Raw genomic sequence first — 12044 nt, forward strand, 5'->3', positions numbered from 1 at the left:
TAAACTCTTGCTTTTATAAGTAGGTAGGTAAATAGTATCATTAAAAACTAACAGGTAACAGCCATTCACAAAAATATAACTACCTATGTTGGCTTGTTATTTTAATTTGCTTTAATACATAAACAGTTTTAGATTTTAGGTAGGTACTTATTTCTACAAACAAAACCTCTACAACATAATAGGTGACACATACAGGGATAAATAAAACAAAAATAATTGTAAAGGTCGATCATCGCACTTGCAATAATATTGTAAAAGTAATACCAAGAAGTTACTATGAAGTTGTAACGAGTTTAATAATATTACGGGAGTAATATTTAATAGTTGACATTTACGACTGACCGCAAACAGTTATGAATAATATGACTTCATAATAACCACTCGGTCCTTAGAAGTAAAATAGGGAAAAATAAACACTGGGATGAACAAATTACCAAGAAATCTGTGTTACTTCATCATCAAAGGGGATTCCTTTAGCTACTTACTAATCAAAATAATATCATGCAAAGAACATAGGGAAATTCAAATTCAAAACACCGAATGGCATAAACTGGGAATATTTTTAGGGCTGTGGTTTGAAGCTATGTAAGGCCCACGACGATTTTTTATAGCGATGCAGTAGCGATTCTGTCGCGTGTTTGTAGGTATCGATACAGTTGCGATGCTGTAGCGCGTTAGTAGCGCGTTGGCATAATTTCTGTAGCGCGTTGCAAATGCGACTAACGCGCGTTAGTAGTGATGCTTTCGCTCGTTTACGACGTTTACGCGCGACAGCATCACTACAAAAAGTCGCCGTAGGTGAGGGGCCTAATTAGGTATTTGGGGAAATTTGTAACAAAATGGGGTAAAAGTGCTATCAATAAAATACTTCTTACGCTTTGTTCAACCGTCCACGCAGTCGGCGCTAGGCGTCCAGTACGCTTGCAAATCAACAGGAACCAAATAGAGTGCACGCATTATAAAGCATCTATCTAGGGACTAGGCTACTACTTTACTATCCCTCCATACGTTCTATTTATTATTCTCTTATAAATAGGGTGTCATTTTCATCAGGTTTCATCAAAGCTAGGTCAATGACGCTCAAACTAATTTAATTTAAGGATTAGATGTGAATTTTATAAGACATAAATTAGATCAATTCAACAATGGGTCGGATCCGAGAAACGCAAGTTCGATATTCGCTGGCGCCGCTGGACTATGTGCTATTGTCGTGAACCCACTCGTAACACATGCTTATTTAGCTTACTACGAGGGGTTAACGGGACTATTAGTGATTTGCATTTACTTTGCATCATCCTTTACTAATTTTGTTTGAGTATGAATAGAGTTTGAGCGTCGTTTGAACAGCGTGGGCATGAGTAAGCCAAATCCCCATTTGCCTCCGGTCTGCTATTTAATCCCATTAATAGGTACTATTTACTACACATTTAATTCTAAGTACGATAAGTTTAGTTTATTATCGCAAGAAAAAATTATTTTTTAAACCGAAATTGCAAATCTTACTACTTATAGCTGATAAAGCTCCTAAAAATAATAAAATTATCAGTCAACCTAATAGGCGTAGACTGTGACGTAGTTAATTCCGTAAACCAATCAGTTAGATAAAGTCAGTAGATACCTACTTATCGATCATCTAAAATTCTTGTTATGTGTAAACTTTGATAAGCTTAAGTAGAGCAATTGAAAACCCGTATCTAATTTAGGGCTAAACTATATGGATTCTGATTAAAACATTTTAATAATTAATACAGTTTATTTATAAACTTAAGATTTTACAACGAACATTTCAATTCAAATGAAAAATTCACGCGAACCCTATGATTTTAAATGCTAAGTAACATTTTGGAAGAACTAATCCGTCCCATCTAACTAATCCATCCTAAATGGCGATTATCGCCTTAACATTATTCATTTTTGCAATACGAACTCATACAGTCATTGACACGTCATCGTATCATGCTATTCTTGGGCCGGTGCATACAATATATTGTGTCAATTTTCTAATCGGCCAAGTCGTTCAAGGCCCGGAGCGTCCTGCGGGTGCGAGCAAGTTAACTGCTGTTGAAGCATTGATAGTGGCTCTTATCCAATCACTGCAGTGGTTTAACTGATAGATTGGATAAACTGTTTGGCGAAAAAACCACATTGAAGAACTGACACTAGTTCTTTGCAGAACGAAACTGTAGTTGCAGTTGCACACATACAGGGTGTAATTTTTATACTTGATCAAACAAAATGGGTTGATTCTATTACTGAAATACAACCTTTTCTACAATCTCAAAATATGTTGTTCCCCATGACTGTCCCTAAATGACTGATATGGAAAACTTATCAATTTCTTTTAATATTTAAACTTCAGTCCCTTGCGGAAAGTTGTAGCATTTGAGTAGTAGAAGCAATCCATTTTGTTTGATCACCTATTAAAAACACCCTGTATGCGGTTAACGAATGCTGCAAAATGTAACTATAGCTACATCTATCAATTTAAGTAACTCTATTTTAAATAAACAACTTGAAAAAATCGAACGGCAAGCGGAAGGTCGTGGGTTCAAGTCCCGCCTTAGGCAGTTTGATTTTTTCAAGTTGTTTATTTAAAAAGTTTGAGAGGCAACTCTATTCAGTCACTTTTGAGTAAAAATTCTACTCAAGCGTGACGTATCGCGCCATTTCAACTCGATGTAGCACTGTTATTATTTAATTATGAAAGAAAATTAAAAAATATGAGTGTAATATTTTCTAATTATCTGTCTGACGGACTAAATAGAATTTCGATTTCATTACCCAGTCATCATCCCTATTTAACTCTACCCTCTACCGCGGCAGTGAGTTTACCTCTTTCTCGTCGGCAGCCACGGGCCTGTAGCGCGGAGTCTCCTGCGGCGGCGCCGAGAAGCCGTGCACGTAGAGGAGAGCCGCCGCCACTCCGCCGGCCACTGGGCCCGCCCAGTACACCTGGATACAAATTATTTATCAGTGAAGTCAGTAGAGTAGAGGACAGTGCCGGATTAGCACATAAGCAAATTAAGTATTTGCTTAGTCTCATCACGTCTTGGGGAGAACCAAAAACACCAAAAAAATAAGAGCGCAGAAAGGAAGGGCTAGATGCAGAGCCTGCTAAAAACGTTGGACTTAAAAACTGATTTCCGCTAATTTAATACTCGTAAAAATTCATGTAAAAGTCGCTGACCGATACGTACTTAGCTTACTAAGAATGGCGGGTCATTAAGGGCACAGGAGTACATTTGTTAGAGCATCAAGTAGTTTTATGCCCGTTTTCACTATCAATCCCTAATTTTTAAGTGACCCCTATGGTAACACATAACAGGAATTTTGTTTTCTTTCAATCCTGCACGAAAAATAGGATTACCCTCACTTTGCCCGTGGATGTCGTAAGAGACTAAGGGTCAAATTCGTTATTTGCCTTTGGTAAATTGGAGAAGGTCGTCTTCTGACTGAAATGACTTTATTATTATGACCCGGTTCAGAGCACATAAGTATAATAGGTGTACTGTACACCCCAAAGTAAGTAGTTTGTTGCATTACTTCACATCGGTACTGAGAAGTGGCGGATCAAACTCGGTTTACACGTAGGTACGAGTCCTTTTGTCTTTTATTTATTAAAGGACCTGAACGTGGAAAATCGACAAGTTTAAAACAGGGCACATCACTTTGCTTGTTCGATTTATTGAGTAAGTAATCTGTCTTTGCAAATTACCTACTTAGTTAACCGTTGCTCAGTGACCATCGATGTATCAAAATTAATCTCTTATTGAACGGTTGCTACCTTGTTGTTTTCCATCGTAAAATTATTGTTAGGGAGGTCATTCTTAACTTAAAGTTCTATACAATGTGAGCATAATACAAATGCATAGTCATATACTTAGTTGAAAGTTACATTATGTAGTCATAGTAGAGATGGTGTCATCAATGAGAGGGTTACGTAAACCATTGCAATCTTGTAAAAGTGCCAAGTCTATTTCATGTGCATTCTGGCATTAATAATTTTGCATTTTAATTACTTGTTTACGCACTAAAACTGATGTAGTATTCCATTGTACTGCTATCCAGTAAACAGATCACTTAAGTATTCGTGCATTGACGTTACTTGACCTGTCTACTTAGTCGAAAAGACGCCAATTCATAGCTTATCAACTCGTAAACAGAACAGTTATCCCAAACTTTGGCGACGAGATGCTGTTCGAACTAATACACACCTATACCTATTCACACGATAAGCAATGAAGTGCTCTTTGAAGTGAACAGACTTACCCAGTGGTTGGCTTGGCTCAAACGTTGGCATTGGGACTCCGACCTGATCAGAGACTTAACCAATGGTTGGCTCAAACCTTGGCGAAGAAATACATTCTAACCTAGATATAGACTTACCCAGTGGTTGGCCCAAACGTTGGCAATGTGACTCCGACCTGAGCAGAGACTTAACCAAGGTTTACTTGGCAAAGAGGTTTATTCCGACCTAGATAGAGACTTACCCAGTGGTTGGCCCAAACGTTGGCGACGAGTGCAGATCCGAAGGAGCGGGCGGGGTTCATGGCAGAGCCTGTGTAGTCAACAGCCAGCAGATGGCCGAGGGTGACGGTCAGGCCGATGGCGAGGGGTGCTGTGGATTTGCTGTCAGGCTTGTGCTGGTCACACACCTAGGGATAAGGGAAAATTGAACTTTAGAATAAGTATGAGATTAAAGTATTGCTATCTGCACCAATATTAGGAGAGGTAAACTAAGTAAAGGTGTGTTTGTTTGTAACTGTACGAGTAGGTAGAGTGATGGATATAGTCACACTTCAAAAATACGTGCTACTAGGTGTATGGGTTTTAATATTAAGCTGGCAGCTAGCCTCAATGAATTACCTAATTCATTGTTATTGTTGCATTACGTTAAAATTAATATAAATGTATTCCAAATGCTATAAATAACATGTGTCATTGTAATTAAAAGTAGGTAGGCACATTGTATTGTTTGGCACGAGTTTGTTCATTATCCAAATGGAATGAAACCGTAGTAAAAACAAAACAGCGAATACTGATTCCTAACAGCTGGCTTTATTTATTATCAAAGCTAATGTTCATTTGGCGATTCATTTTGCGAAGGAAATATTGAATTGCCGGTCAACACGCGATATCGTAACTAAACAAGCTCTTTGCTTTCTTTTTGTTTTTCATTTAACTACTTTCACAGATTAATTTTATTGAAAAGCTGTGTTTGATCACACGTGTTTCCCATCCAATCATTCATTTATCTTGCATGCTGAATATTGAATGTGTTAAGAAAATTAGGCCAAAACTTTTCCATGTGAAAATCGAAAAGTATAGGTAGCAGGATTGAGTGAGAGATAGACACTGGCTGATAACACATGTCACACTTTTGTCGTTAATGGAGCTAATCCATTATTCACAAATGATCATGACCTTGTTAACGTCAACAAAATAATACCATGTTCATAAGTTTTTAAATATATTTTCGATGTTCCAAAATATCGCCTGAAATAAACGGACACAGATTGTTTGGAAAATTCCTTAGCTTTACGTAATGTTTAGCAAGAATTAGATCTAACTTACAAAGGACAATACAACTATTTCGTAAGCAGATTGAATTACTAATGTTATGCTAAATATAAGTCCAAATAGTTGCGGTCTCAATACGTCTTGAGTGTACAATTCATTTGCAGTCTACGGTAAGGTAGTTCTGGTTGTCGAGTCATCGTGTTTAATACTTGATGCTATGAGTGCAGCAGATTGTCGAGGCTCCCTGCTAATAACGCACTGTCACGAAACCCGGCAATTCCAGTCATTAGACCCACTAACTAATCCAGATGATGTAATGCGCATAATTTTGGGAAGTGGATTCGACGGCTATTAATAGTGATAAAAGAGACCGGGCTAATTTTCAGCTGAGCTCAATTAACGTTTTCAAACCATGAGAACAACAGAACTAGATTATTTTAAAGGAAGTTTTTTTTACAATTTATTATGGTAAGAAATCAGTAAGATGCTTTTGCTTCAGCGTTATTTAATTCTTTAACTGAATTGGTTCTAGCAGGTATAATTTATGAAAAGTCCGAAATCCCTGAAAATTACTGAAAAGCTGAGCTGAAAAAGTCAGTAGATGTTGATGCAAAGAATGTTAGAATATGCCGAAAATTCCTACATTACGATTACGAATAATATCACGAGGTTCCATAAAGGTCTACTCACCCCACAAACAACGAAGACAAGAACGAAGCCAAGGAAGAACTCGATGCCGAAGCCCTGGAGTGCTGTGACGTCAGCACCAAGCCCGGTGACTCCGAGGCTGCCGGCGACCCGATCAGGCGTGAAGGCCTTCAGTAGGCCTGAGCCTGCCGCGGCGCCCGCGCATTGCGCGATGATGTACAAGATGGCGCGCACAGGCTTCACACGGCCCGCTGCGGCGAGACCCACGGTAACCGCTGGGTTTATGTGGCCACCGGAGACATGGCCTATCGCCTGGGAAATAAAACAAATGTTCCATTTAAATGTTACGTCGATAGAGTACCTTCTCAGATCTAAACCGTATTATATCATAGGTATACCACACAAAATAGACAATATCAAAGGCAGTCTTATCGCTAGTAAGTTGTGAATCCAATATCAAGGAACGTACCAAAATAAAGATAGTAGTAACACATATAGTAAGTAGTTGATCTATTTTAGGATTTAATGAAAGGTCAGCAGAAGCAAACAGCCAACAAGTGGCGAAGAGGTAATTAATGTTTAGAAAGAAAAGAAAAATGATACCATCAAGGCAGTGACCCAGAAACGGAAAACAATAATAAACTGGAAAGCCTCTGTGCTTTTAATAATACTCATTTGGTTGTTCAGTTGTTAATGTTGCAAGTGTAGGTAATTGAAGAAAGTGGTGCAATTTGTGTTTCCGTGAGGGAAGTAAGCGATACAAAGTTTGCTAGGTTTTCTTAGAATTTGCAACAAAATCAAGTTACAAAGAAGTATACGAGAAACTTTACACTTACAGTACAGAAAAATTAATAGTAATTCAACCAGCGCGGAATATACAGAACACTTGTAATTTTCACTGATTACTGCTTTATATGAAGGGTTATATTAAGTAGAAAGAGCCGTCTTTAGCATTGGTGTAAGAAGAAGGTGAAGTGGCAGTGGACAGGGCACGTAGTACGCAGAACTGACGGCCGATGGGGCAGCAAGGTTCTGGAATGGAGGCCGCGTACCGGAAAACGCAGCGTGAGACGTCCACCCACAAGGTGGACCGAGGACCTGATAAAGGTAGCAGGAAGGCGCTGGATGCAGGCCGCTACCAACCGTGCGATGTGAAAGTCATTGGGGGAGGCCTATGTTCAGCAGTGGACGTCCTATGGATGAAATGATGATGACGAAGAAGAAGGTAGGTAAGCTTAGTAACGTGTATAAATTGAATAAGGATTAGCTTAGTAGCACATCTTAAACGACTGCAGATTACCCTTATCGCTCTGTTGAATGTATTTTCACAAGCACTTTCAAAGTATGTAGACTTGTAGAGATAATTTTGTTATCTACCGCTGTTTGCATTATGTGGGCTTCATGAATATGCACTTCATAAAATACGTTTATGATAGATGTATTTTATGTAATTTGTCCACGTAAATAAATATTGTTGAGGACACTTGACGCACTTAATTAGATCATTGACTTGCTACTCTCTGGTTTGCTCAGCTGAAATTCGGGGAGGTAGGTACTTACTTACCTACAGTTTTAAAAACATGAAAATGCACAGTGTACCTACATCAAAATGACTAACCGACTGAAGTTAATTACATAAATTAAAAGGTCGAGTAAAGACGGAATAAACTGAGGAATAATTTCAAAGTTGGCGTACTTACTCACGCAAGAAACGATACAAAACTGATTTGATTTAAAAATTGAATAAATATTTTGACGAATAAAGAGTACAACGTCAAACTATCCTAACTAAAGAAAAATCTCAAATTATGTATAAGTAGGTAAATGACGGAGTTCTGGTTCTGGTCAGCAAATCTACAACGGATTAGAGAACCGCCTCCTTTTTTTAAGTCAGTAAAGAAGAAGAAACCCAGCATTTGTGAGACTTACAGACACCGCAGCATACACCGCCAGCCCGAAGGCGAGCGCGATGAGCACGATGTCTGGCGCGGCCGAGGAGCCCTGCGCCACGTTGATGCACGCTCCGCAGCCGAAAAGGTTCAGAAGGATGTTGCCTGGAGGAATTCAAACAGATTTAGTTTTAATTTGTACAGTTTTATAATAGGTAGGATTTATAGCCACAATAGCCCAGCGGTGAAGTGGTCGGACTGGCCGTCTCGAGATTCTAGGAACGCGGGTTCGAATTAGGGNTTTATTTATTTATTTATTTATATAATTCACTGTGGACTTACAGTTTTACCCAAGACGTCCATCAGCGGCAGAAGTACAGAATACACAATATATGGTAGTGTAAACGTTTCGATAACTGGCTTCCTCGAGAGACTATAAGTCATCGAACCTACGCACGAGACTATTCGTGATGGCTCTCAAAAACAGAGTCAGAACCCAGATGGGTCTGTAATTCTTTAATAAGGCTTTTACCCCTTTCTTAAAGAAAAACACCACCAAGCATTTGTTCCGTGCCTCTGGCATTATTCCCTGGAGTAAGACGGAGTTACAGTCTATGAAGGACTTTCAGTATCGGCTTATCACCTGCCGCGTTCAGAAGTTCCGAGGTAATTCCGTCATCACCCGGTGCCTTGTTGTTCTTTAGCTGTTTGAGAGCCATCCTAATCATGTAAGGGCTGATGTCCGGCTAATCTTCGGTATAGTGTAGCGTTAGCTTAGCTGTTGGAACTGTCCTGTGGCTGAGCTATTAACAGGTTTTACTCTATCATCCGCTCTCTTCAGCTGGCTTCGCCCATTAGAGTTGACTCTAGCGAACATTTTGGAGCTTTGGTTTCGCCCTATTGCCTCTTTAATGTTACCTATTACTAATAAAGTTACATATCTCAAGGACTTCCTTATCTAAGAACCTATTTTGATACTTAAACGTTTTGAAAACTTAAAATAATTTATGAAAAATTTCAATATCGGAATACGATATTGGCTTCAGTTCCGGAATTGAAATATCGGTAAAAATGTATCCGAAATTCCGGAGTTACGAAATTCCGGAATTCCGGTATTCAAGCCCTAGTTCGAATCCCACCGCCGCGCTCGACTATTGTGGTGAGCCCACTCGTAACACAAGCTTATTTAGCTTTTTAACACGAGAGGCTAACGGGACTATTAGTAATTTGTACAATATAAATTGCTAATAATAATCTTTATAAAAAAAAGTTATTAAAACTTCTTAATATAAACCCTACCTAAACTAGGTACTTAGGAGCTGGAATATTATTGCTTCTTATAGGTAAGTACGCGTTGTGTCGCTCATTTGAGGGTAGCTTTTCGTAATTTTACACAGGCCACCACTAGGTAACTGGTGGGTATTATTATGAATGCTCAGGATAAAGTAAAAGTCATTATTCCTTTATTTGCATGGACTATTATAAATAGGTACTTAGTGCTTACAAATCGTCAAGACAAGGAGCACTTACTTTTCAGAATCAAAAAATGTTAGTTTATTAGGAACTTTCTGTTTTGCATTTCAGTCTAGAACGAAAACTCGTATGAACGAGTATAGGATAGGTACAGTAACAGTTGCGGGCTTAAATCCAGCTGAAAGTAGGTACCCCAGTTTTAATTGATCTATGTAACTTTGATAATGAATTTTTATGGTGTAGGTAAGGTCTTTCAAATATTACCAGACCGGAACGAAGCCAACTTTATAAATGTTCCCTTTTACAAGACAAAGCTTCACCAAAAGCTCTTCGTTCATTACAATCATGCAAGAGGGCTTTTCAAAAGGTAGTAGGCGTTTAACCGAGCGGGATTGTTTAAAAGAAAGTTATTAATCACTGCCGAAAGGCTTTAGGGTTCATCATCCTCCCATTATATGGTTGAGCAAGATTTGAGATGATTGGAGGCGCCTGATTCTAAATGACTGTTATTGATCTACAGGCGTATGTTGGTGTGTGTGGCGTTAGTGGTTTGTAATTGTTAGGTAGGTTCTTTTATGTTATGGCAGGCCTGGCTCACTCCGCGCGGTACATCCGATAATTACCTACAGCGAAGCGCCCCGCCGGCGGGTATTATATCAGTCGAGTGTCACGCGCGCGCCCGTCAGGACGCTGCTGGCGTGCGTTGTAGTACCTAATTCTATGATCGAAGTATTATTTAAAAATGGACATAAAGAGAAAGAAATATTATTGTGCGGCGTTCGGGTGTTTAAATTCGAAAAGAAATCTACCGGATTTATCTTTTTTTTCGCTTCCCAAAGATGCTGAAAGGTATGTTGACCATGTAGGTAATCAATAATTCTTAGGATAGTATAGGAACCTAACCTTCCATGACTATTGCTCAGAATGCGTTCGTTCGTTTCAGCCAAAATAAATGACGTCCACTGCTGGACAAAGGTTTCCATAATGAATGCGTACTTACCTACATACGTACCTCATTACAAATAAGTAGATTAATAATTTTTTTACTAGACACTACTAGACAGCAACCCTAACAGCGTAAGAAGAGTTCAGAGGCACGCGATAGAAAGAGACAAAGCTTGTAGGTGAATAAAATTGTAGGTACGTAGTGCTGTGCGAGCTGAATTCCACTGTATCGCGTCGTAGCAAGACTCGCATTTATTTAAATCGTCTTGCGGAGTAATCCTTCTGTACCTGTACTATTACTTATTCTGTGGTTATGGGCAAGAATATTATATTTTGAAACAAGATTTTATTTCTACAATCAGTGACAGTACATATTTTTTTCAAAAATTCATTCATTCGTCGTGAGCTCAATTCCCAAGGCAATCGATTTTTACATGTAGGTACGCATTCAAAAATTTTGTTTGAGGACGCAACTCTTAGGCTGAATTGCACCACCTAACATTAACCGTTACTATAACGATAACAGGCGTTTGTATGGAGTTTCACAAAAATTTTACGTTTGTTAAAGGTTAAAGCCCAGCCTTAACGTTTGTTAATTTAAGTATTTCTTACCTATGAACTCAGCTAGTAGTGCTCTGCTGATGCCGGCGGCGCCTCCAGCCAGCTCATCCAGGCCCAATTTGGCTCCCAGTTCTCCCATTGTACTGTTGAAGAGAAAATAAAGCATGAAATACGTAAAGTAAGTACCTACCAAGCAAATTCTACAACTACCTCCTACCTTCCTACCTTCGTGATTCTATTAATTTATTCTACTTTTTCATGACATTGCTCTTGTAATTATAATAAATTCCACCTCAGTCATTGAAATGTGGAAATATTTTTAAGATCTGATAAAACTTATCCAAAGAGACATTCGTTATCTTTGATGTTTATTATGCTACAACATGGTAGCGCCTTGCTCTGTACAAATATCGTAAACTACAGCTGCACACAATTAATTAATGTTCTAATATTAAAATCATTTAGATTTGTATTTTAGTTTCTTCATATTATTTTGGAAGGTTTGTTCTTTCAAACCACGCGTGAACCCTCCAATTAGATTAGATAATTAGATCCGGTAATATGTTAATTTTATTTAAAAGCTATCATAATAGAGAGCTGTAATTTAGCGTAGAACAATAGAGCCGAACTAGTATGTGAGAAAATAAACGCACTCATTTGAAACCGCCTCGACGCCCTTTGTTAAGGTACACGTTACACGTCGTTACTTCACCGAATCAGATAGTTTTAATTTCGTTCAACAATTTACTTTTTTCACTGAACCGGTTCTCGGGCAGGTTTTGTTAACGTAATGGCGGTGGTAACAAAGAACGATGGCTCAGCAATAATTCACTGACTGGTGTAATAGCAATAGGGAAATGAAAATTTGATTGCTAGTACAAGTAGGTACATTAATTATAGCAATTATATGACTCGATTCCTAATCGCTATGGGACAGATCACGGGAAGCAGGGGAACGCTTCCTGTCATTTGATGGCAACAATAAGGTGCTAATGAGACCGTGATGTC

At 38.7% G+C, this 12044-nt stretch overlaps 1 protein-coding gene across 1 annotated transcript in view; it reads right to left on the minus strand.

Annotated features, from left to right (window-relative positions):
• The window catches only part of Prip (aquaporin prip), a 36401-nt gene that overhangs the window by 1490 nt on the left and 22867 nt on the right, over positions 1-12044 (minus strand). The window contains exons 2-6 of the mRNA XM_028303674.1: positions 11088-11179; positions 8098-8222; positions 6211-6480; positions 4491-4655; positions 2833-2952 (exon numbers count right to left, since the gene is read on the minus strand). Of these exons, the coding sequence (XP_028159475.1) occupies positions 2833-2952; positions 4491-4655; positions 6211-6480; positions 8098-8222; positions 11088-11175 (768 nt within the window). The 5' untranslated portion in view covers positions 11176-11179. The remainder of the gene's footprint in view (positions 1-2832; positions 2953-4490; positions 4656-6210; positions 6481-8097; positions 8223-11087; positions 11180-12044) is intronic.

The sequence above is a fragment of the Ostrinia furnacalis genome, unplaced genomic scaffold, assembly GCF_004193835.3.
Source record: "Ostrinia furnacalis isolate ACB-3 unplaced genomic scaffold, ASM419383v2 OfSCF1268, whole genome shotgun sequence".
NCBI classification, from domain to species: Eukaryota; Metazoa; Arthropoda; class Insecta; order Lepidoptera; family Crambidae; genus Ostrinia; species Ostrinia furnacalis.